Source organism: Ambystoma mexicanum, chromosome 14 (genome assembly GCF_040938575.1).
Source record: "Ambystoma mexicanum isolate Mex_15411 chromosome 14, UKY_AmexF1_1, whole genome shotgun sequence".
NCBI lineage: Eukaryota > Metazoa > Chordata > Amphibia > Caudata > Ambystomatidae > Ambystoma > Ambystoma mexicanum.
Window position 1 is genome coordinate 38,755,024 of NC_090940.1, and position 25,710 is coordinate 38,780,733.

The 25,710-nt window shown below is 48.1% G+C and overlaps 1 protein-coding gene across 6 annotated transcripts in view; it reads left to right on the forward strand.

The window, feature by feature from the left end:
- HEATR5A (HEAT repeat containing 5A) overlaps nucleotides 1-25,710 on the forward strand; it is a 704,366-nt gene that overhangs the window by 401,078 nt on the left and 277,578 nt on the right. For all 6 annotated transcript variants that reach the window (XM_069638471.1, XM_069638476.1, XM_069638475.1 and 3 more), the window contains exons 20-21: nucleotides 265-454; nucleotides 9,496-9,665. In XM_069638471.1, the coding sequence (XP_069494572.1) occupies nucleotides 265-454; nucleotides 9,496-9,665 (360 nt within the window). The remainder of the gene's footprint in view (nucleotides 1-264; nucleotides 455-9,495; nucleotides 9,666-25,710) is intronic.

Sequence of the window (25,710 nt, forward strand, 5' to 3'; positions counted from 1 at the left end):
TTTAGCTGATCTGGTCCCGTCCTAGCTGACTCATGGTACTGGCTTTTACCCTGAACCGATGGACACGCCATGGTTCTTTTTATAGCCATACTTGTAGCTATGGTATGGCTTCCACTCTGCCATGATCATCTTAACGTGGCAGATTTGTCCATGATCTTTGGAAGGTCTGCCGCTCTGAGCGATGGGTAAACGGCCAGAGCCTTCCTCTCCTGCCTTTGTTTTACATGTTTCTGCTTGTGACTCTCTTCTTATCTTCTTTCATAGGCCTGGTCCCTGCACTCCCTGTCGCTGGTAATCGACTCAGCCGGCGCACTCTACCTCGTGCATGTAGAACAGACCATGTCTCTTCTTCTCCGGTTACTGCTGTCTGTGCCGCCAGCGTACACCGAGGTCCACCAAAGTCTGGGCCGTTGTCTCAATGCACTCATTACCACTCTGGGACCAGAATTGCAAGGTATTAACATTGTCTCTCTTAAGAGCTCTGAAACCATGAGAGGGTGAACGTTCAAGTTACGGCTAAAATGTCTCATTTTTCACTGTGTTCAAAACACCCGAACCCAACATAGCCGCAGAGGTGTATCAAGGATTGTCTAACAAATGGGCCTGAAGCTTGTGTAGTTGGGCGGACCGCAGTGGCATTAACATGTGTAAATGCCCACACAGCGCTGCTCAGCGGGCATTTAGAGTTAATAGGTGGGCCTTGCCCGCTCAGGCCCTACCCTGCCTACGTATCCCTTTGCATGGCTGCCTTTCACTGGAGCTCAGCTTCCCTGACTGTGTGGTGCACCTTCTGTATGCATTGGATATGTTTAATACTCATATGTCTCATCCCCTTTCCTCCATACTGTACGAGTGTCCCTTTCATCAGCGCAACCCAACATGGCTGCCTTTCACTGGAGCTCAGCTTCCTTCACTGATGTGTGGTGCACCTGCTGTATGCATTGGATAGGTTTAATACTCATACGTCTCGTCCCCTTTCCTCCATACTGTATGGGTGTCCCTTTTATCAGCGCAACCCAACATGGCTGCTTTTCACTGGCGCTCAGCTTCCTTGACTGATGAAGTGCAACTCCTGTAAGCATTGCATGTTTCATTCGTCAATAACTGCTTCTGCTCGGTGTTTAGATCCTGTACCCTGTCCCCCTTCCTTCAAACTCTTGTGACTTCCCCAACACAAAGTGGCGACAGGCGTATTTTTCTGCAGCTGCATGAAAAACGGAGCAAATCTCTGATGGAAGGTGTGTGTGTGTCGGTGTGTCGCTCAACCAGTGCCTAGGCTCTGCTTCGTCCCTGCTTTTCAAGCAAATTATCTTATTGGATTTGTTTATTTGTAAGGCGCCCATGCCTCAAAGGTATCTGAGTGCATAATTACAATGGTAAGCGCTTGCCGAGTCATTTTTACAGAAGCAGCATACCGCTATTTTGGCACTAGGTGGTGCTCTTGCATTAGTATTTGTGAAGGGGCCCACAGCTAATCTTGGTTTCCTTGTGAAAGGAAATGGATGTGCCAGACAGTGTTAGCAGCTTTGGATCAGAGGCCACGGCAGCCAAGGCAGGGTTTAGCAAGCACTTGTAGTGGGTGTTCGGGATTTTGGGTGTTTTCCCGGGAACAGGCCCGCGTAACCTTCAATGTGGCAGCGCCACATAATGAGTGGGTGTGAAAGGGCGCATGTTTGAGATTGGAGGCAGATTTGTCACTCTGCTTCCATTGGGGAAATGGTTGTGATGGGGCTTCCCGTGCCTCGGGCCGCCCTGTACTGGCATCCGCACGCATGCATGCAGTAAGTCTCATACACACACGTCCGTATGTTCCAGGGTCCCGGCGGCATCTGCCACACGGACCGTCTTTATTTCAAACGAGCATGCGTGGCCAGAACGATGCTTGCCTTTGTCTTTGCCACGCCCTGATGTCCGGTGTGTTCCAGCTCCAGGACTCGAGGCCTCAGCGACTGAGGTACTACAATTAGCCGCCCTCTTAACAGCAAACCATCCTCCGAGATGGAGAGTTCATCACAAACCTTCCATAACGCCTGAAGGTCCCTCTGGGCTCTGTTTTCCCTCCTTGTATTGTTTTGCAGGCTGTCTCTCCATTCCCCGCTCCGAATTGCAGTTCGGATGATATTGAACACCTTGCCGTTCGCTGACTCTTGTGCCACTAAAATTCTGTCCAACGCCACCGGCATGGCACATTCCACAATGTTGTGGATAAAATCTTGGCATTCTACTACCTCTCCCTGGCCAAGTTCCCTTTTCTCGTTGGGGTGGCGGGACAAATAGTCCGCAGGATTGTTTGTTCCTGGCCGGTACACTAACTTGACCCCATATTCAATGAGGGCGAGCATCCACCGCTCAATTCTGGGAGGTGGTTTAGAAGACACGCCTGCAAGGATGGGAAGAAGTGGCTTGGGATCCGTTATGACAGTTACGGGTTTCCCAAGAATATACAACCTAAAATGCCACAGGATGGCCAGGGCTTCCTTCTCAATCTGTGAGTAGCGTCTTTCAGTTTCTGTGAGGGCTTTGCTTGCATATGCGATGGGCAACATTTCGCCTCTCGCGTCTTCTTGCATTAGGACAGCCCCTAGGCCCACGGGACTTACATCCACGACGATCTCAGATTCGGGTGAGGGGTCAAAGTACGCCACTGTGTCCTGATCGGACAGCGCCTTCTTGATGGAATTGAACGCTTCTTGTTCTCTTGTGCCCCAGACCCAGGCAGTGTCATTTTTCGTGAGGGCCCAGAGGGGTTCAGAGAGGGATGCTAGCCCCTTGATGAATCGGCCGCAATAATTAACCATCCCCAGAAAGCTGCGGACTTCTGTCGGCGACTGGGGTTGTGGCCTTGCGGATGTCTCTGACTTTCTCCGGATCCGAGCATACACATTTCTCGTGAAACACAAACCCAAAGAACCCAATGCGATCCTTGAAGAACTCGCATTTTTCACGATGCAAGGTGAGTCCAAGGTCTTTGAGTCTCTGCAAGGTTGCCTCTAGACGCTTCATCTGCTCGGCATGTGATGTGGCGAAAACCAGAATATCGTCACTCATATTGATTACTCCCCTTAGACCCGCCAGAGCTCACCTGATGGCATTTTGAAAGACCCCTGCGGCAGAGGATATCTCAAAGCTGAGGCGTTTGAATTGGTACAGACCCTCGTGCGTGGTAAAGGTGGTAATGTACCTTGAGTCTGCATGCAGTTCTAGTTGGTGATACCCTTCCCTTAGATCCAGTTTGGAGAATATCCTGGCCCCCTGCAGTTCGCTGATGTCTATAGTGGGGGTCAGGTGGCGTTCACGCTTAATTGCTGCATTGGGCAACCGTATGTCCACACAGATGCGTACCTTGCCAGGTTGTTTAGGTTTGGGCGCCACCACGATTGGCGAGACCCAAGGAGTCGGCCCCTCCACCCTTTCAATAATGGTCCATACTGATTAGTGCTTTGAGCTAGTCTTCAACCTGGGACCTAAGGTGGAACGGGATTCGTCGGTGCTTCAGCGCCATAGGGCGGACCGTCTCATCTATGTGTAGTTGCACTGGCTCCGCTTTCAGTCGGCCAAACCCCTGAAAGGTACTCTCAAACCTTTCCAGAAGTGACTCAACGTCCCTTTGGTAGACCGCAAGTGCAAAGTGAACCAGGTCCAATGCTTCCGAGGCTGCACAACTCAACAGTGACCGTGGGCTGACATCAGTGACGATAAACCTTGCCTTTATCACCTTGTCCCCTTGGGCTACAGGAGCTACAAACACCCCTTTGATGGATAGGGGATCATCACCACCGAATGTGAAAATTTTGGCTCTTGATTTGTCCAGCGGAGGGGGACCTGGTATGGCCTCATAATGTTCAGTGGCCAGCACGCACACCGAGGCTCCTCTGTCTATTAGTACCTGTGCAGGGACCCCTTGAATGTCTACAACGTACGTTGGTTGGCTGCGTTTCTTGGTCCCTGTAGCCAAGTTTGAGATGAAAGAGTTCTTCGTCGTCCTCCTCTTCTGCGATGTTAAGTCTTTGGACATCCTGTTCGACGGCAGCGACACTGCGTTGTCTCCTAAACCCGCTGCTCAGCCTAGCGGGCCCTCTCTGCATGGCAACCGGGGCAGCAGCTCTGCACATCCTGGCATAGTGCCCTGGCGTGTTGCATCTTCCCCAGAGACTCCTTTTAGCTGGACAGTCTTCCGAATGCGGCAAGTCATATCCACAATACTGGCAAATGGCAGGGCTACCTTGCGGTGGTGTCGATTCCTGCCTCTTCTGGCTCCACCTGGGGCTTTGTCTGGGGTTGGCTCCCTCAGGACCTGCCTCCTCAGCTTGCCTGAGCTGCAACCTTGAATCAGTTGATGGCGGATCATTAACTCTGCATCCGTCCATCTGCACGTGGTGGCTAGCTGTCTCAAACGTGCACAAAACTGATCTAACGACTCTTCCTCATGCTGCTTCTCCCTGCACATGACAAACCTGTCAGTCAACGTTGGATAAGGGGATGAAATGATCCTTCAGCGCGGTTTTGACAGAATCATAGTTCACTACGGGTAAGGAGAGAGATTCGTAAATGCGCAGTACCTCTGTGCCCGCTGAGTATAGCAGCGTGGCCACTTTGGCATCATCATCCGTCTCCCCAGTGGCAGCGAAAAATATATCAAGTTCTTTGATCCATAGAAGCCATCTCGGACCCAGTTTTGACGGTGGACCAGAGGTGTCAAATTCTTGCATTGGTTGTAAGGATCCATGCTGCCTTCTCACCACTCTCGCCGCTGCAGGAGCGTCGCCATCGCTGTCCGTCATGTTCACAGGTCGCACAGGCACCTCAGTCCGTGTTAGAGGCCGCAAACCTGGCTGCACTCGGATTCGATGTACCTGACCTCTTGGGCAGAATTGCTGTGATGATGTGAGAGGTTTGCTCCTCTCCCACAACCTGTTAGCTCAGGTAAAAGTGCAATCCTCCCTCTTGAGGAAAATTGCAGGGTGTTAAAAAATTGAGGGGTTGTTTACCTCAGTGTTTAGGCAGCGCACAAGCACCCTCGCGGGCCGCAACCGCCTTCAACACCAAAACAAAATGGCCGCCATCACTCGTGTGAGATTCGTAATACACGTGAAGAAGAAATACCCATAACAACACGTTTACACGTGCCGAGCGTTTCTCTCCCCGTGTCCCGCCTCGTCGCCAATGTGATGGGGCTTCCCGTGCCTCGGGCCGCCCTGTACTGGCATCCGCACGCATGCATGCAATAAGACTCCTACACACCCGTCCGTACGTTCCAGGGTCTCAGCGGCATCTGCCACATGGACCGTCTTTATTTCAAACGCGCATGCGTGGCCAGAACGAGGCTTGCGCATGCGCACATCCGTCGAAGACATAACAACGGTTTCTAAACCTTGTTGATCATTAGGACAAGTCCCAACCTACATAGAAGCGACCTGGAGCCGAAGCTGAACTGTGAACACTCCCGCTCCCTCTGCAGTGGAGCTTTGCCGTGATCCACAGACTCCAGCCTTCTATGCTAACCGGAGGGAACCGTGAGGAACACCCCCCGCCCCACCTCCCCGCCCCTCTCCCTTGACTTGGTGGGAGCTGCGTTTCCTCTAGACCTCTATGGACTGTCCCACCGCCCCCCCCCCCCCACGCTGACTTTTGGAGGCCAGTGCTTCACTTCCCTTGCTTAGCCCATTTGTTTTGGGGGCACTGATCAGTCCCTATGGCTGTCTGTGCAGGGGGACTCTGTCCTCCATTGCTGAATTCCTTGTTTCACTGCACACACCGCCTGACCGTGAAGTGCGGAAGGGGCACTTTCTATCCCTGTCCCTTTTTGTTTTGACTAACTATTATAATTTGCATAACGTGTCTGTTAGGAAAGATGTTCTTTTTGCTGCTTTCCCCCCGGTTACCTAATTATAATTGAAATTGTTCTTTTATAACGCACTTAATACCAACAAGCGGTTGCTAAGCGCGGGATTGGGATTTGAGCTTGTGTTGCGCTGCGTTGTCTTGCTTCCGATACAGAGCTGGATTTTCATGTTTCCCTTCACATGCGAGACCCCAAGCACTTTTTGCTGGCCTATTGGATTGTTGGTCTTTTCCCCTGAGTGAGTGGGAATCTTTTTCCACACTCACTCATTCTTGTACCCTATCCTTGGGATCATTTTGTTTTTCTTTTTATACCTTTTTCTTGGAAACATGCTTTCCGCCCAAGTTTTATGGCATCTGCCTTTGACTTTAGCATCATAGGGTGACGTTTAGTATCCTTCCTATCTTTTCTATTGTGAGGTCAGCACACCCCACCTTATATGGACTTCTGTGGGGTTACACTGTATCCCTTTCTCACTGCTTCTGTAACCTGTTACAGTGACAAGCTAATCTGAATGGCTGGTGGCAGTGGTTTCATTCTCCTACTTTTGTGCAATTTTTACTCTCAGGCTGTGTTTACAGCCATGGTAGTGCACAGAAGGGTCACTATCTCGGGAGGATAGCTCACGGGCAACGTGCTCACCTTGGAAGCAAGACGACACGGAGCACCACAGGTTCAATGCCTGGGTCCGTGCTTAGAAACCTCTGGGTATTAAGGGCTTTCTAAATAACCTTTCAAAAATCATATCATTGACCTAAAATGGTGGCTGTCTTCTTTTTTTCACCCTTTGTTTGCTTGTCCCTTCTTGGTCCTCCTTCTGCCGGGGCTGGATGGGGGAGGTCCAGGTTGGCATTTGTCTTTGGCAGCATCTCTTTGTGAAGCCAGCCAAGGCTCCAGTGTGTCTGCAAGGACAGGAAAGGGGGCAGGACTCAAACTCTGCTGTTCTGTCGTCTGCTACGCCTGCCTGGAACCAGTTCCAACTGCAGGAGTGGTTGGGCTGGCCTGGCCATCCTGAAAGAACAGCCACCACCCAGAGTTTGAATGGTGCATGTGTGATGATTGGCTAGGTTTCTGCATAAAAGGCATGGATCCTGAGGCTGATGACCAGCTGACCACGGGAACGGAAGAAGCGACGAGGAAGGAGAGATGCCCGCAGCCACTTGCAGATGACCCGAGATGCCTTCTTTGTAACCGCTGCTCTGCTACCCATCCCCTCCCCCCACCCCAAGCATCAGGAGAACTCAGAAGAGGAGGACTCTCTGACTCTCTCCTTTAGGCTAGTGGAACGAATCAGTCTTGAGATGACCTGCATTTCGAGCCATCCCACGGCAATCTGTGACCTGCACGGGCTGCAAACCGCCAATACCCTGGGACCTGTGGCCATCGTGCAAGATAGAATCTTCCCGAAACTTTGGTGGACTCCTTCCGGACCTCCAGAGGCAATATTCCACTCATTGAAGTCCCCTCATCAGAGTGCTGGACCAAGAAAGCGAGACAAATCAATCGGACGGTAATCGTTCTATAATGGTGCTTTGAGAAAGGCACCAAAATCACAGAACCATGAAGAATCATTTGCCAGGAGTTTCTTCACTGGAGAGCTACTGCGAGAGCCATTCCAGTGTTCCTTTTTTCATCTACCCGATCAAGCATCCGGTGACTGGGTCAGGGGCATCGTGTTGCATCATCTTCTTCACGCCTAAGGTACTGTGAGACTCTTGGTAGAACTCACCTAGAGTTGTTTTGCTGCTGCTGTGTTGCTGGAGCACTGATTTGTGTCTTTGCAAGTTCACCCATACACGTTCAGCCATGCCTAACTTCTCTGGGGGCCTGCTAGGAAAGATTCCTCTTTACTGCACATATCCCTCCATTTCTATGGACCACTAAACTTTTTACTTTTTGTTTTTGTATCTGTCCTTTTCTTTTTCAGTGCAGTGAAGCCCTAATCAGGTCTGCTTAACTGCTAACGTTTTCCCAGCAATCCCGCTGTTTTTGCCAATTTTAAACTTTCACCTGGACATAGTGGCGTTTCCTGGTTTGGGGTTTCTGCTCCCGAAGGTGCAGTCTGGCTTCCTCAATTGTCCCGCTGTCTCCCCTTGTACACGGGGTCAAGGCTTCAATGCTGGAAGTTCTCTTTGGCGTTTACCGCTGTTTGGCTCAGAGTTCAAGCCTCTGGGCACGGGATCTTGTAAACCGCATTATGGGAGGAAGCATGTTCTTAACTGGATTCTTTTGCGTGCTGGAGCAGTTCAAGTTTCGCCAAAACGTCCTCTGCAAGAACTGTCCTCTGGGTCCTAGGTGGGCAATTATTCCTGATGCCCTCGGGACGCTCTGGTCTGGAGTTGATTCTTTGGAGAAGAGTCTCAACTGTGTTTACATTTTGAATTAGATTTGGGGGGGGCTGCATGGCTGCAGCTTTTACTGTGGCTTTTGGTTCTCCAACCGACCTCTGGAACTCTTGATTAGGGTCTCCTGTGGTCCTCCCAGTGCTTGTTTGCCGCAGGATCCGCACCTGTGGGGTAAAACAAACTTTATCTCCATACAAGTGAATGGCCCATTGACTTTGCCCCATTAACCTCTATGGACATTTCTACTTCCCGTGCAACTCTCGTAAAGTGCCTGTGGGAGTACTCCTCTTCCCCTAGACCCTTTCCTGTACACACAAGGGGGTTAGTGGAATTCTATGCCAAGCACTGTATCTTTAGTAATTAAATATTTTGAACGTCCTGTAAATGCGAATGTTTGTGACACTAACTGTGTGACTATTTATCCTGGGAGTGTAAGGCACTTGTTTCTTTTGTTTTGGGAGGCATTGCGCTTGTTCCATCCATCCTCTGGCTCGATATAAATCATCATGTGTGCGTGTGTATGCATTACATTTGCATTACTCTGTACTGAGGGGCCTGTATGAATGTGGCGTCTCACTGTTGGCCTATGGGGCATTAGGATTATTTTACAGGAAGGTTCAAATGTCTGGTTCCCCTTTCTCCCTACTCCATGCCTATGTGTTAATCCCTGACCCCTGGTCTAGACCTGCCGCAAATAACCAGGGTCTGTTGGGGGGTGTCTTTAGGACTACTGTACCCTCGTTTTTTTTAACCCTTTTGTTAAGTCACTGGTTGTAGATTCCTTCAACTGATGGCTGTACAGAAACTACCTTTACTGCTACCATAATAGTATATTGGCCTGCTAATGCAGTAAATCTGCTTGCACCTTTGGTGAAGCCAAAAACAAATTACAGGCATCACTAGCCTACCCCCTAAAACCAATGTAGGGCGATACATTCATCACTAGGCCAAGATGGGGAGCCCTCTAAACACCCTTGTCCCAGGTGCCCTATGGGCTAGCATTAGCCCATAGCCCCAAAAGCTGTTGCAGTGGCAGGGGGTCTAACGTAGAAGTCCCTTCGGCCGAAAAATAGGGGCCAAAATAATGAGAGGGAAAAGCAAAGGGTTTTGGGGTTCCCCAAAAATGGAATTCTGCCCTAACAATAGTGAATTTCTCTGTATCTGCTTGCAGTGCTGGTATGCTTTGTGGTGTGTGTGTGTGTGTCTTGTCAGGTCTATGCATCAAACCTGTGTGTAGTGTCTTTCCCTCCTGCCTGTGTGCAGCATTCATGCCTCAGACCCAAGTGCGTACTTTGTTTCTTTTTTCAGGCAGTGGTGCTTCCGTGTCTGTCCTAAGATCCTCGTGCCTTCTGGGCTGCTCCATCATGCAGGATAATCCTGACAGCCTGGTGCAGGCCCAAGCCATCTCGTGCCTTCAGCAGCTGCACATGTTTGCACCACGTCATGTCAACCTTTCCAGTCTGGTGCCCAGCCTCTGTGTAAGTAGCCGTGCCGAGCAGCACCCCCTTCTTCTAAATGCACACCTGCGACCCATCTGCTTGTGGCCTGCTTAGGGTCCAAGTTTCTGGATGGTCTTTCTGATTATAAGTGTATTAAGTAACAGACAGGAGATCTGGGAGGCGTGTCCGTGCCTGCTTTTGTGTCAGCGTTGGTGAAAATGTGGCATGACATGATCACCGTTGGTTCATTTCACTGATGCAGCACTTAGGCAGGACACAGTGCTGTGGTTTTTACATTGATCACAACCACCCTGTGACTCGCTTGTAAACAAAGAAATACTAGTGTGTCTGATGAGAGCCTTACATGTGTTTTGGAATGGAGTTGAAGAGCAGGCATGTCAGAAATGCCCAGGCCCTATTATGCCAGCACTGTACAGAGCTTCCTAGCAGAGGTAAGGATGGTTTGCCCTTTAGCTGCTTACTAGGTTCTCTTTGAAAAGCACAAAGGTCTTCATGCCTTTCTGAGATGTCGGATTTGGTGCTGTTCAGGTTCTAGCTTGGATGCTCGCCCTTATTGCTGGTGCTTAACAGGGGAAGGCCTGACTCCTGAGTTCTTGGTTATGTGTTATTTGAAGTTGGCCAATACTGTGGGTCCTGGTGAGGCATGATCGCTTGGCGTAATGAGATTGGCAGGATGGTAGGCAGGGTGGTGGATGTGCAGGCTTTTGAGGACTTTGTAGGTAAGGCATGCTGTCTTGAAGATGATGGCGTAGACTGGGATAGGGAACCGGAAGTGTTCATTTTGGATTAGGTTGATGTGCTGGCATAGTCGGGTGGCAGCATATTGGACTGCTTTTGTTAATGCCAGGTGAGATGATGCCATCATTATGAAGAATGGTGTCCTCCACCCAGGTGTGAAATTGCAGAGGTTTGTATGGTAGTTTTGAAGTCCCATTGAGGGGAAAAATTAAGTTGACGGATGGTATCAAACAGTTTGGGCTTTCTTGGTAATGTACTGGTGGGGAAAGTGTTTTGCTGATGGTGAATCAGAGAGGGATTTAGTAATTGGGATCACTGTAAACCTCTAAAAGGTATCACAAATAGGATGCTGTCCTTGTTCATGGCAGCATGCCAGCATTGCAGTAGATTTTGATGCCCTCAGTGTGGGCTGATTGGGAGTGCTGGACATTCTGGCACCTTTTGCTGACCTCTATGGAAGGTCGCAGCCCTGCACAGCGACACTGCTGCTGATGCGCAATTTCCTTCAGAATTTGGATTTTTAATAATGACGGTTTGACTAGATGCTGTCATTTTCAGGAAGTGGGCGAGAGGCTAAGGAGACAAGAGTCTAAGCCATACTAAATGCTACCTAGACAGGCAAGATCGTTATACATCGTAACGAGATCCAGCAGCTGTTGCATCAGGCGTCGGATGCTTCTTGTTAAGTGTAACCGGGGGGTAGGGGGGGTAGATCCATGTCCATGTGACCTACCTTGCACAATGTAATTCTGGCAAGAGCACCGTTTAGAATGTCTCCGATGTAAGAACTGAATCGACATCAGCAGTTACGCGTGGACTTCCCAGTATTCATGTTCTCATCCAAACTACACCTGATCACTGTCCTTCTTTTCTGTGCAGGAAATCATGTTGGATAAGTCGGTGTTGGTAGGTCTCTATCAGTGGAACTGTAAGCAGAGTGTGGTGCTACCTCTCCATCCCTCCCCTCCTGCATCCCGCTGAAGCAGTACATCAAGATCCTATTCCCTCCCTCCAACCCCCATACTGCTCCGTACCAGTGCACCATGGCATGTCGGGAATGGTTCTGTGTGTGCACGGCTGGCTCTGCACACACCTGCCATGCTTTCTATTGTCTTGAGTGTAGGTCTCGGCGGATAGCTCATTGTAGGATGCACATGGTATCTGGTGACGTATGTTTTCCTTCAGTTGATTTGCTCTCTACATGCTTATCATTTCTTTCTGCATGGATGTTTGGCGGTTATTGTCCACCAATGGAAAGCCTTAGTTGCATGTATAGGTTCTATACTGAAGGCCCAGAGCAATCTTGATTTACTTTCCTTCTGGTCTCGCCTCCCCACAAACCTGACCTCTATTGCCAAATGAGGAATCCAGAATCTACTTGCTTTGTCCCTTAATAGTATCCTTATGAAAAATCAAGCCTCCTGTTGGGGGGGGAGGGGTGGATTTTTGTCCGGTCTTGTGTAGGAACCAGATACATCCGCCTACTGGGCGCTAAGGGCGTTTCCATCACAGCATTCAGACTCCAAGTGGTAGAGTGGCCGAGCAACCAAGTCAAAACTCTAGGATGGTTTAATAGACACAGTAGACCACAATAAGGGAAGGTCCACACAATATATTTATCAAAATGCATTATTAAATAAGAGTGTGCAAATACGATGGTGGCAATTTATGTGGAAGTAACTTTTCAATAATAGTTTTTCAGAGAGTGTGTCTCACACACGTGTTCAAAAGTCCTACATCAACTAGGCCCTTTTGAATGGACACACCGGCTTCTTTGGAGCAAAATCCCCTCAAATGGGTTGCCAAGAAAAACAAAATGAAGCTGCTGTGCAATTGGTTGAGTAGGTTACAGTATTTTCTCAGTTAAATTCAATGGTGCAGTGATTCCTTTTAAGTTCTATGTTAATTTGCCAGAAAAGTGTACTTCGTGGCAGTTTGCTCCGAAGTGGTTACTTTGAAATTTGACTTTACATTTAAAAAAAAATACAAACATTGGGTGCCCCCTCATCCTCCCTTTCCCCCTTCACTACCACCCCTACTCCAAACCCCTCCCTAACCCCTTTTTTACCCCTTAACCCACAACTACATATTTCTAATTCGAAGTTATCACTTCTAAGTAATTTACTTGGAAGTAATTTTTATCATTGAAACAGGAGACCATTCTTTGGGCAGAGATGCAAGGTTTGGGAGCACGGGATTGAAGTTTGTTGAGGGTGGGGCAGTCCAGTCACATAAGATGCATGGCAGACGTGCTGACTTCTAGATTGCAGAGTGGTGGTCCAGATGTTCAGATCTGGAGGTGCAAGTCTGGAGGGACAGATGTTGGCCTGACTCTGCACCAGCACCTATAGTTCCCCACCAGAGGTGTAGGGTCAAAAACAAAAGATCACAGTTCCAGAGCAATGGCACAAAGACCCCTGAAGAAGTTGGTGGACCCCAGAGATGACATCTTGAATATGAGCAGTGTTTTGAAGATTGCAGTATGCGATCCCAGTCAGGTTGGCACAGTTAGCTGTATGCTGCATAAGCTGCAGGGCTTGTGTGATGAAGCCTACAGAGTCCTTACAGAGACCCTACCTATAGGCTCCTCCCAGGTGGCCAGGGGAAGGCAGCCGCTATCTGATCCCGACCCTGGGGGTGGTATTAGCTGTGAGGATCACCAGGGAGGAGAAGGGCCCTAAGGGAATAGGACGACTCCATTGGGAGGGGCGCAGTATTGGTCTTCCTCAGAGGGAGAGATTTCTATAATGCCAGAATATGTAATGGCTTGTTGTCAGAGTAAAGTTTCCTTTCCCAAAGCTATCCATCTTGTTGGTCGTAAAAACTGCCGTAATCCACATAAACAGAACATTAATACTCTGGCCACTTGTGAATTTGATTCTCCCATAAAGCTGAGCCCATCACTTAAGAGAGACTTCCCTTCACAATGTTGCCCACATTTATACTAATAGAACCTCTTGTAATCAACAGGTAAATGATAATGTGGACATCAGAACACTAGCATCTTACGTTCTGATGAAGCTAACTCGCTTTTAGGTTTTAACCAAACATTAAGTCCTTTTAAAACTCCTGAGAGGGTCCCTACCTTTCATGGCAGAGGTTGCGCAGTGGGAAGTGTTGTAGCGAATAGCTTTCCCCCAAAGAAGTGTACTCCGGTGGCAGGTGAGCACCGGAGTGCTCCTGAAGCAAGGAACGCTCCTTTCCCAGCCGGCGCGGGCCACGAGAAGCAAACCGGAGGAGTTTGCCATGCAGGAGGCGGCAGAGGAAGCAGAAGGCGGCGGACGCGTATACAGCAACCGGTGAGTTTACCAATATTAGGTAACCCAGGTACGCTCTGTAATCGCCCATTGACCACAAGTGCTTATTTTGAATACCCATGTAAAGAAGTTGAAGTGGCGCGATGATAACTTTTTTGAACAGACAAGAAAGGAAAGGTTATAATTGTTAACCTGAAAGCAAACGTTCTTGTCAAAGTCAAGAAAGAGCAATCGAAAAGTCAATTAACAACCACCATTGCCAAAGCCAAAAGAGGGCAATATTAAAATGGGTTATCAATAACCTGCATTGCCGCTGAAGCCAAGCAAGCTAATTATTTATTGCCAGGGGGCCTGGCCTGAGCTCATGCATTAAGGTTGTGGCGGCTCAGAGCTCCTGTCTTTTGATCCTGTTTGCAGCATTAGGTGTAACTTTGCTGAATCCTATTGACATCTTTGGCTCGAGGACATGGGCGCCATGCAATACCACAGGCAATCGGAGCTGGGGGAAGCCTAATAAATGCTGCTGTGTTTGGGAACTCTGCACATAAGATAGCGGCTGCCCTGACATCGATTGCTTTTAGTTTCCGACTCCGACAACGAAACTGGTACTTTGACTGGGTTTACCCGACCCCTCCTGTTGACTGCGGTTTGCTTGCACACAGTGCCTGAGTAGCCTGGCTCATCAAACTATGCAGAGACCTGTGACCACGGGGCTCAGCCGCGGACCCGCTGATGCCAGTGTGCGGACCTCACACACCTAAACAACGCGAGCTGGAGGTGCCTGATATGCATTGCGTATCCTATGTGCAACGGACTGACCAGCTGCCGATCCATCTTTCTCTTCCGCCGAGCGCTGTGCGCTCAGTGGAGCTCTGGCCTGAGGCAGGCACCTTGCATTGGACATTCGAATTGGGGACGTGGTAGACCCTATGTTCTGTTAGGGATTTTGGTTGTGGCCGGCGGACCCGCTGAGGAGCACTGGAATTGCCGGTAAGAGGAGATACGGTGTGAGATGAGACCCCTCTTCCTATGTTCACTGTTTGAAATCTGGAAGTCCTTTATGTCCCTCTTCGGGCCCTAATTAACTTCACTGGGTTCTGGGCAAAGACTCCTTTTATCCTGTTTTTACAATACCGCAGAGGTCTATGCCTGCCAGGGACCAGCCATCGTTGATCCTCCTTTGCACCGGCTCACAGTTTGGGGGTCTTTTTGCTTTCCAGACATTTTGGCTACTAAATCTGCTGTGACATTGGGCCCGGCCATGGCCATTGCAGTATATGGCGTAGCAGGTGGATCTGTCCCAATTTCTTTCATACGGCTGACTTCTGTGTGGCACCACCTAAGTGCTCGCCCCCTGGAGCCACTGTTGCCATAAGCGGATGCTGTCCTCCCTTAGTGTGACCAGTTTGAGAGCGAGAGACCCTCTGATACCTATTGGTTGTGCTGTTATCATTTTGCTATTGAGACATTACGATACACCCCCAGTTCCCTATTGACACACACTCTCTGCCATGTCACCCACTAAAAACAAGGCCCAGGGCTCGGCTGACTCTTCTGTGAGCCACACCAAGCATCAGGATCCTGGCCAAAGCAGGGCTGTAGAGAAAACAGACACTTTACCATGAAAACCAGATCTGCAGGAGGATAAAATCCTGGAAGCAATAGCTGCCCTTAGATCCTATTGGAAAACAAAGTTAATGAGGTCAAGATAGACGTCCAACTACTCAGGCAGGATGTACGGTCACTGGCAGAGAAAGTTACCACAGCAGAGTCACTATTGAGCGAGACTGTGACCATGACCGGGGAACTCGCGACCCGAATGAGGGCTTTGGAGGCGCGGAACGCAACCCTGGAACGGCGGGTTGAGGAGGCTGAAGGTAGATCGTGAAGAAACAATGTATGGATACTTCGGCTCCCGGGGGGTTCAGACCCGACCGTCCACATTGATAATTTGCTTTGCCAGGAAATTGGCCCTGAGAAACTGTCCCAGGGTTTTGCAGTGGAGAGAGCGCATCGATCACTTCAAAAGCAACCCCCTCTGGGGTTGCATCCCAGACCAGTCATAGCCAGAATCCTCAATTTCAAGGATGGAGAGGTGATCCTGCTGTTTTCTAGAGACGGAGGTGCAATACAGAGGGTAGCTCAAAGACCGCTATATATCCGGATTACACGGCTGCCGTGCAGAGAGTGAGAAACACATTTGTGCCTGTTAAGGCAAGACTTGGACAGTTGGGGCTCAGGTACATGCTCATTTACCCAGCCAGACTGAAGGTTCTATTCAACGGTAGATCCTACTTCTTTGATACTCCGGAAGTAATGTGTTTGGACCATAATAATTTAACAAGCAGTGGTGGCATTGTCGTCCCGGAGAACAGTGGCACTCCCCCTTAAGACTTTTGCAAAGGCATATGGCTTATGGTTTTACCACCCCTTTGGAGCCAACCAAACTTACTGTGGCGGAGGTGCATGGATGGTGATATATTGTTTGGAATCTACACTGTGCAAGCCAGCGTGGTGAGATCAGCCGACAGACTGAGCCTGGCTGCGTGTTAATCTTGAGGCTTTTGATATGACGTTGCTCTGCACTTAATGCTTCATGTATACATCCTTTAATTCAGTGGGGGTGAAGTTCTGTTGCCCACTGGGTGTACTCAGCAAACCTTGACTTGGTTGTTCCCTGACACCAGACTGTTGCTTGTGTTTTGCCTGGTACCCGATGGCTCTGGTGGCTTTTGGAAGTATGGGTTCGTCTTAACAGAATTGCTCTGTCGGACTACATTTAGCCCCCCATTGTGGGGCATTGTTGTTTGGTTGTTGTTTAGTTACTACTGAGAGGCTTGCAAGGTATTGCGGTCAAGAGGGGAGGGATATATTTGGGGTGTGGCTATGTGTTAATTATGCCTGCACGGTCACGGGCTATGCTGGTGGGAGGCTGTCTTCTGAGCTGGTGCTTGGACCCCTTTATGCTGAAATGGTCCAGCGTGGGGTGGGCAATGTGGGAACCATGGTGGCGGGGGGGGTGTGGAAAGGGGGCGATGGTAACCTAATCATGTCACAAATTCAGATACTGACTTGGAATGTGAGAGGGTTGGGGTCCTACATGTGTAGGAATGGAGTAAAGTCTTATTTGACAAGAAAGAAGATCTCCATAGCCTTACTCTTGGAGACCGATTTACTGGCGGAAGATCAGGATACAATTCTAAATGGCTGGGGGGGGTCTGGCTACGGTGCACCGTATTCAAAATTTGCCAGAGGTGTCTTCAAATGGATAGACGGGGAAACTACCATTTCAATTATCAGAGGTGGTGAGGGACAAGGAAGGGAGTTAACTGATTTAGCGGGGTCACCTCGATCTCAGAGAAATATGTTTTGTTAATTCTTACTTTCTGAATCTGAAAATACCGGATCATGTGCACATGGTCTGTGGTCATATTGCCTCCAGACGCAATGTTTTCCTGATATGGGGTGGGGATTTCAATTGTGTGAAGGACCCTCTGCTTGACCGAACCTCTTTCCCAGGTTCTGCCCCTTCGGCTGCCAGTAGCGCTCTGAACGAGGTGCTGTCTGAATTGGATCTGGTAGACGTGTGGAGGGAACTGCATCCGGATGCCTGGGGCTACTCCTTTTTATTCATCCCCTCACAAGTTGCATTCCAAGATTGATGATTTTTTTTGTAGGCACTGAGCAATTATTAGACAAAATTTGTTAGTGCTGAATATATGGGCTGCACCATATATGCCCACTCCCCCCTGGTGATTATGTGGGAACTCGGGGGTCCCAGACGCCTTATTCCGAAGTGGCATATGCCCACAGAGGTTTTGGGAGAAATTGTTTAGAGATAAATTGCGGGACACCATTGCCAACTTTTTGGAGGAAAAGGAAGGTATTGTCTGGGAAGCCATGAAAGTGGTGGTAAGGTGAGAAATGATCGGTAGTGCAGGTGGCATCCGTAAGCAGCTGAGGCAGGAACTGGAGGTTGTGGAGATTCGAGGCCACGTGCCCCACACTAAGATCTGTGGAGAGGAAACTAGCGCTGATGAGATCTCTCTGCTACTGGCCTGGGAGGGACGCTCTAAATGTGACTATGCTAAGGGGGTAGCCTGTGCTCATGTGAAGGGAAACAAATCTGGGAAGAGACTGGCTTGGTTGGGCAAGCATGAGCGGCCTGGGCCCCTGATTACACTATTACAAGATGACTGCGGTGAGTTATGGCATTCCCAGGCTGCTATTAGTGGCATTTTTATGGATTTCTAAGCTCAGTTATAAATACCTAATGGTCAGGTGCCCCCAGATGGGATTGCTGAAGCACTCTCATTGATCCAACTCCCGGAACTCACTGCGGAACAGATTGCTTTCCTAGAGCAACCTCTCACAATAGAAGAAATTAGTGAAGCAATCACCTCCCTTTCCACGAGCAAAACTCTGGGGAGTGATGGCTTCACCTGCGAATTTTATGAAGAATATGGCTCAGCCTTGGCCCAACCTTGCTGAAAGTTTTTGAGGCATACGAGGGCAACATACTCCCGGCTAGCACATTTGTGGTACCTATTCTTAAACAAGGAAAGCAGGCGGTGAGGTGCGACTCCTATCGCCCCTTGGCCATGTTGAACTTTGATGTGAAGCTACCCATGACGATACTGGCCTTCCGGTTGCGCAAACATATTAATTTCTTAATACATACTGACCAAACTGGGTTTATGCCAGTTTACAGCATGTCATCGACCAAACTGATCTTCCAGACAAATGTTGTGTAGTTGCATCCCTTGATGCTGTCAAAGCCTTTGACTCAGTTTACTGGTAGTGGATGATTGTCGTCTTGAAGGGGTTGGGGGAAGGTTTCATTCGGTGGGTGACTCTACTTTATTCCTCCCCAACGTCCAGAGTGAAATCAGGCAGGCAGGTGTCAGCCTTGTGGAACATACAAAGGGGTACTCTTCATGGTTGCCCACTTTCCCCAATACTGTAAATACTTGCTTTGGAACCAGTAGCTGTGTATTTGCGACAGGAGTACCAAGAGGACGGTATCAAGGTAGGTGACCTTACGTATCTTATATCATTGTATGCCGACGATGTGCTTCTTTACTTGGTGAACCCCAACATAACTTGACAACTGTTTTGGATATCTTAAATGAGTTTGCTGGGTTATCGAGGATCCTTTTTAATGGACAAAAGTCCTGTCTTTTCCCTTTGGCAGGGTTTTGTGGGCGGGACAGGGAGACTCTCCCCAATCTGCGCTTACAATGGGAACTGCATTCTTTTCGTTACTTGGGTGTCCACATTACAAACACGCCTCAGTAAACACACATGTGCAACACACTTAAAGCGGTAGATGGTATTAGAAACTCTATGGGTTTTTGGTCCAGGCTACCACTCTCTTATGGGCAGGGTTGCCATAGTTAATTATTATTCTATCTAGATTACTGCACTTTTTTTTTACTAATGTTCATTATTACATTGAGGCAGCTTTCTTTCGTTCTTTAGATATTCTGCTGAGCGATTGTTTGTGGGGCTCGAGGCAGCATGAATTGGCAATTAATGTTTTGCTTGTTCTACAAAGGCGGTGAGGTGCAATTGCTGAAATTCGAACTTTATTACTTGCCAGCTCAGTGCGATATGGCTGTCTGATAATCCTAGCACTGAGTCTGAACTGCTTTCGTTATTAGTGAGACCTGCCTGGCTTAAGGAGCTCCTTTGGCTCCCTAAAGATGGCATCGATCCCCAGCCCTTGCCTATGGAACTGATCAATCAGATCTGGGCCAGGGTGTTGAAGTTATTTGGAGTGCAGTACCCTTATTCTCCCAATTCCCTGATTATTATGGGCGAAGCGCCGTGTGAGTGAATTGAAGGTTGTAAGGTACTGGGAACCCATGGGTGTATCCGCCTGGGGGGGATATGTATGACAATGGGATGTTTAGGGACGTGGAAAGCTTGATGCTGCTGGGCGGCCTCCCTAAAGGTCAGTTTATGATGTACATGCCGGTGATGAAGACAGCTAGGTGTCAATGGGAGTCATGGCCTGCTGAGCCGGAGGAAAACCCGTTTCTTGCTCTACTATACAATCTAGAAGATGGCTGGAGACGCGTCTCTAGACTGGAGGGGACTAGCACTAGCAATGCCACACTGAAGGGGAGTTGGGAGACTGATGTTGACTCGTACATATCTGATGCACAATGGGATCAAGTTTTGATTTTTACAAAAAATCTTTCCCGGAATGCCAGATCCAGAATTCTCCAGGTTAATGTGTTCCATTGCACTTTCATAACCCCCAGTAGGGTAGCTAAATTTAACTTAAATTTCCCATCAGCTTGCCCCTGGTGTTCACGGGAGGGTGCTGACCGAATACAAATGTCTTGGAAATGTACAAAGGCACAGGGTGTTTGGGCTCAAATTGAGCAGGCTTGCACTGCTGCGGGAATGATCAGATCTCACTGGAGCCCGCTTTAATGTTTATTGGGGTGCGTATCCCAGGCCTAGCTAATATAAGCATGTTAAATGTATGAATCTCGCATGTATTCTGGAGTAGAGGTGTCTGGCCATGGCATGGAAACTGAAAAAAGGACCGTAATATGTACTGTGGCGTCATGACTTTTGAACTTGGTGTAAAGCTGAGACGAAAGCGTGGTTTGGGGCACTGCGGATGCATGATGACAATTCTGCTGATGCTTTTGAGGCCTGGAAACGGCTCACCCTGACCATGTTCCATCCCTCGGATGATCAGCCTTCCTGAATGTGTGCTCACCGTTGCCTGATTTATGTGTACAGATATAAATGTTGCGTATCTGTGTCCTATTGGAATTATGCCTCAGCATTTATTTTTGTCACACCGCTGCACCCATTGGGATCCCCCATATCACAGTGAACATTTGTAGACTGTACCGTATATCCGAGCCTCAGTTGTTTGTAGTTTCTTTTGTTTGGCCCTGTTTGCATTGAGAAGACCGCATATTGCTTTACAATGTACTATGATTGTAGAAAAATGCCAATAAACAGACTTTAAAATAAATAACCTTTATTGTCAAAGTGAGGAAGAGGCAATAGTTGGAAAAGACCTCAACAAGCATTGTCTAAGCCAAAGAAGAGCAAGTGTGCTTGAGAGCCATTATCAGCAATTGTTTGATGAGTGGCAGGAGAGAAGCCATCCTGATAGGATGCATTCAGGAGGAGAGGAGAATAATCTGCATTGCATGTGGAAATCACAAAAGTGTACAAATAGCACCAATGTGTATCCTGTCTTCCCAGAAGTAGTAGTAACTTTTGATGTTGAAAGTCGATGACTTTGCCAAATGGTTTAAAGGGACCTTGACCACAGAAGTACACGTAGTAGTGTTAGGAGCTTTTAGTCCTGGCAGGCAAGTATACCAGGACAGGGACTTTGTAGTAGCAGTCCTGGCAGGTTAGTGGACTAGTAAGAAGCCATTTCAGTACTGTGTTGGGGTTAAAGGCTGTGAAGATGTGGCAAGACCTCCAATGAGCATTTTTTTTAACTGTTGTGATAACATCCTGACACAACATTGTTGTTGACACTGGGTGGAATCATTCTGACAAAATATTGCTGTTGGTACAGATTATTATTTTTATTTATTTTATTTTTGCATTTTTAAAGTGCTCACACAGGCCGCGGGCATCTAGGTGCTGTTACAGGAATTGTTTGTTTTTTAGTTGCCTGATTGTTTTTTGTTTTTTTTTGTCTTGGATGCGTATTTATAATGCGCTTAAATACCCAGAGGTTTCTAAGCGTGGACCTGGGGATCGAACCGGTGTTGCTTGGTGTCGTCTTGCTTCCAAGGCAAGCATGTTGCCACTGAGCTATCCTCCCGGGTCATAATGGTGGAAGTGTTTTGAATTCTTGCTACAAGTGGAGGTATAAAGATTTGTTGTCTAGTTGAACTGTTCGTTAAAGACAAGTGGAAGTCTTTTGGAACAAAAAGAACTTTATAATTAGAACTTGGTTCCAAAGCCGAAACTTTTATTTTGAACATTAGATTGGAAATGCTGCTTTAAATTTGGGGAAGAGGATCCTACCCAGGTTACAAGGATATACAGTGAGTAGGTCTGTGTTGAACTTAACTTTTATTTCTGTTCTATTTGAATTACCATCTATTTCCTTTATGTGTTGGATGTATGCATAGGTGTGAGGGACGGATCCTTTTACTAGAGTGTTTCCTTTAGTTTATTTTAGGCAGGGAATCCTTGTTAGGTTGGTGAGAGTGAGGCGTTTATCCAAACCTTTTGAGTTAATAAAGTGGTATCTTGTGAAAAACCTTTACCAAGTTGTCCACTTTACATTCTGACCACCCTCGCACAACTCATGGAGATCCTAGATCCTTGCTTGATGAAGCCTGGTGACGTGGTGTCCAGCAACATTCATCAGGATGTTAAGACAGAAATCCTATTGTTGGGGATTAGAGGGCCACTTTTTAGGGCTGCTGGAAAGTTTGCTTTTATTATTTTGGATTACTGATCTTTTTGGTAGCCAGAGGGACTTCTAGTGGGGTCCCTCTGTTATTGCAACGTTTTTTTACCTTACTTTAAGGTATATGGTAATAGGGCTTTCCTAAGACTCCCTGTTCCTTGGGTGTGTCTCAGGCATTCCATTCCACCCCATAGGGTGTGTCACTGATAGCAGAGAAATCAGAGTCTTGGGGACAGTTCAATGGTTTTTCTTTTTCTTTGGGGGGCCTTGGCCCGTCCCTCTCTCTCTTGTCTTCTTATGACCATCCTCCCTATCTGTGGTTTCCGAGTGTTGGCCCTACTGTCAAATCACTGTTTTATGCAGGTGTTAGACTAAGATGCTGCTGTCCAATCTCACTCAGGGACTTCCTAACTGCCCCTACTCTATCCATGCATTAGTGTTCTAATGGGGAATTGGGACAGCACCTTACATTCAGGCTCATTCAAGCATGTTCATGCCTACCTCTTCATGTTAACTCTTCTACCACCCTCTTCACCTTACTCCTCCCACCAGTGTTATGTCCCTCTAATGATTCACTCCTCCTAGTTACAAACTCCATCAATTTATGTGACTTCTTCTCCCACTCAACTCTTCCTCCTCTCCACTTCTACTCTATTACTCTACACTACCACTCCCTCCTGCCACTCCTGTACTCCCCCTTACCCCTGCAATCCCCCTCCCATTCCTGCACCCCCCTCTCATTCCTGCACCCCCCCTCTCATTCCTGCACCCCCCTCTCATTCCTGCACCCCCCCTCATTCCTGCGTCCCCCCTCATTCCTGCGTCCCCCCTCATTCCTGCGTCCCCCCTCATTCCTGCGCCCGCCCCCTCTTTCCTGCACCCGCCCTCTTTCCTGCACCCGCCCTCTTTCCTGCACCCGCCCTCTTTCCTGCACCCGCCCTCTTTCCTGCACCCGCCCTCTTTCCTGCACCCGCCCTCTTTCCTGCACCCGCCCTCTTTCCTGCTCTCCCCCTTTCCTGCTCTCCCCCCTCTTTCCTTCCACTCCCTCCCTACAACTTGTATCATTCAATTCACCTTCACTCCTTTGTACCAACTTCTCTACTCGTTACACAAAGATGCATACTCACACTGCAGAACCACTTCCACTCCTAAGCCAATACTTCACCTGCTCCACTGATTATCTCCACAAACAAGAGCTCTTTCATTCCTCCTGCTGGTCTCTTGCCCGTCCTCTACTTCCACCTCTGATCTCACCTGCCAAAACCACACTTCTGTTTCCTGTCCCCTGCTAAAATCCTCTACCCATGTGAGGATTAGTCACTTTTCCCTGACCAATCTGGCCCTGACTTCGCCACCGGTTTATGTGAGAAGGAAAATCTTGAAAAGGGGTGCTAAGCCCCACCCACTTTCTCTGCACAGACTTGTTGTGCCCCTGAGATGGCCCCTGGGATTGCTAATGTCCGTGGTCATGTTTCAGGGCTCGGATTCTGATTCTTTGGCTTTCCCAGTAAGTCTCTCGGGGGGTCAAAGATACTTCTTCACTTCCCTTTCACTGGTGGTCTAGGGATCGATCATGTGTTGCTCCGGGTTGCCGGTTTGTTCTGCCAGCTTTGCAAGGTCCTGTGTGTGGCCCTATAGGATCGTAGCATCGCTTCCATCTGCTCTTAGAGCACCAATGCGGCTGCTGTATGCCTGTTAACATGCATTTCTAGAATCTGGCCTCGTGGGCAGATTTTAGGAGGCCACCCTAAGTATAGTGAACAGGGGAGGTTAGGCTAAACCCAATCAAGGTAGCAATGGAGAGCAGTCCATGCTATTCTCATGAGCATGTGAGTGGGGTCAAAAGTCCTCAAGGAGTCCACACAGTGAAGCACACTAATTCAATTTAGACAGGAATATGTAAAAATACAGTATTTATTCTAGGCCTTGAACACGCACACTAAAAAATTAAACAAGCAGGTGATGGCATTGCAGAGCATTCAATAATAAAAATATACAAGCCTGGGTACCCAGCGTTTACCTGTGTCCCGATCGAGTGGTGTTTCATGTGCCCTGGAGGATGTTTCTCTTGTCAGCATGTCTTGCTTCAGTTTGCTCTGGCATCTCGTTTGCCCTGGAGAAAGTTGCTCTTGTCGGCAAGTCGCGCTGCTGTTTGTTGTTGTGTTTCAAAAGTTCTTTATTGATTTTCGCTTTGCATCAGATGGAGCTTTTCCAAGTGATGTTTGTTTTTTTTGTGCGGCATGTTTCAGTCACTCAATGGCTTCAGCAGATTTGAGAAAATGTCCAAGAAAGATTGTGCTCTCTTCTTGTAAATGAACTTAAGTAAACTGTAACCTTGCAATTTCTCATATTTGTTGTGGCGCAATAACATTATTTTATTTTTTATTCCCTAAAAATGCTTTAATAAACACTTTCAAACTGTATACAGTAGTAATACATTTTAAAGGAATAACCAACACATCAAGCATTTTGCATCCACACTTTTCCACATTTTGCCTCCTTCAAGTACCTACTGTAGTGAATCGGGGTGGGCATCAGTAAATGAGGGTGTTTTATATAAAAAGATACAGCCTCCATCGGTTCTTAAAATGCATTCAATTACTAACATCAACAAGAGGCAAGTAAAGTGGTATCCGGTAATGTTATCCACATATATATGGTCGCTGGGAAAAGGCTGTGGTGACTTTATATATGGTGACCATATCTATGGGGTCAAAGGGAGTGAGGGTTGCAGGCGTGTCCCCTGCATCTGCAATGTGATAATGCCCCTGCAAACCACTGCCATTTTTTGACGACATTTTTGTCAGACCACTTTTTTCCAGGGACATTATCACATGGAACCAGTAAAGTGATGCAGTAAGATGGAACCAAGTCACACGCGATATTCCCTAACTCCAGAAGTCCAATCCCCTAAGAAGAGCAGAGCCTTGTGCCCAAAGGTCGCTATGCTTGTGGTTTGCATGAACAAAGAGAACACTAAAAAACAAAATGACGAAGAGCAGGATTCTCAGACTCTCTGACAAACTCACTCTCTCAATTGTTCTCTTGCTCTAGATATCGCACAGTCTTGCTGCAGCCATGTCCTAGGGTTACACTGCCACCAACCGGAAACAACACATACTGAGGACGATGTTGGTAGTAGTCGCCATCTTGGGAGTCAGGAGAACTCCTGAATAGCCACAAACATTAGTTAAGTACCCAGTGAGACATTGGTTGGACGCACTAGCAAACAATGCTGAGCATCCGGAAGATGCAGCAAAATGTTTGGGGGCTAACAACAATTTCACAAAGGGACTTTTACCCAACACATTGTATGACTTGAATAATACAAGTTAAAGCATATCTATTGTGTCCCGCGTTTTGTCGATCTGAGACACTGCTTTTGTTATTTCAGTTCTCTCTGCAGTTGCTCCAAAAGGGGAATGTGACTTGGGAGGATAACTCTGAGAGTCCCAATCCTGACCGCCTCTGGTACATGAGGACCCTGGTAGACCAGCTTTCCTGTTCCCCAGAAATGTCATCCGCTCTTGGGACACAAGGGCAACACCTTGACTTTGACACTTGCTACTGGCCTGCTTAAAAGCTTCGGTCTAAAGGGGTGAAATAGAGACCACCATCACACTTCTCATAAACTGCTGGCTTTCGGGCAGTGCCA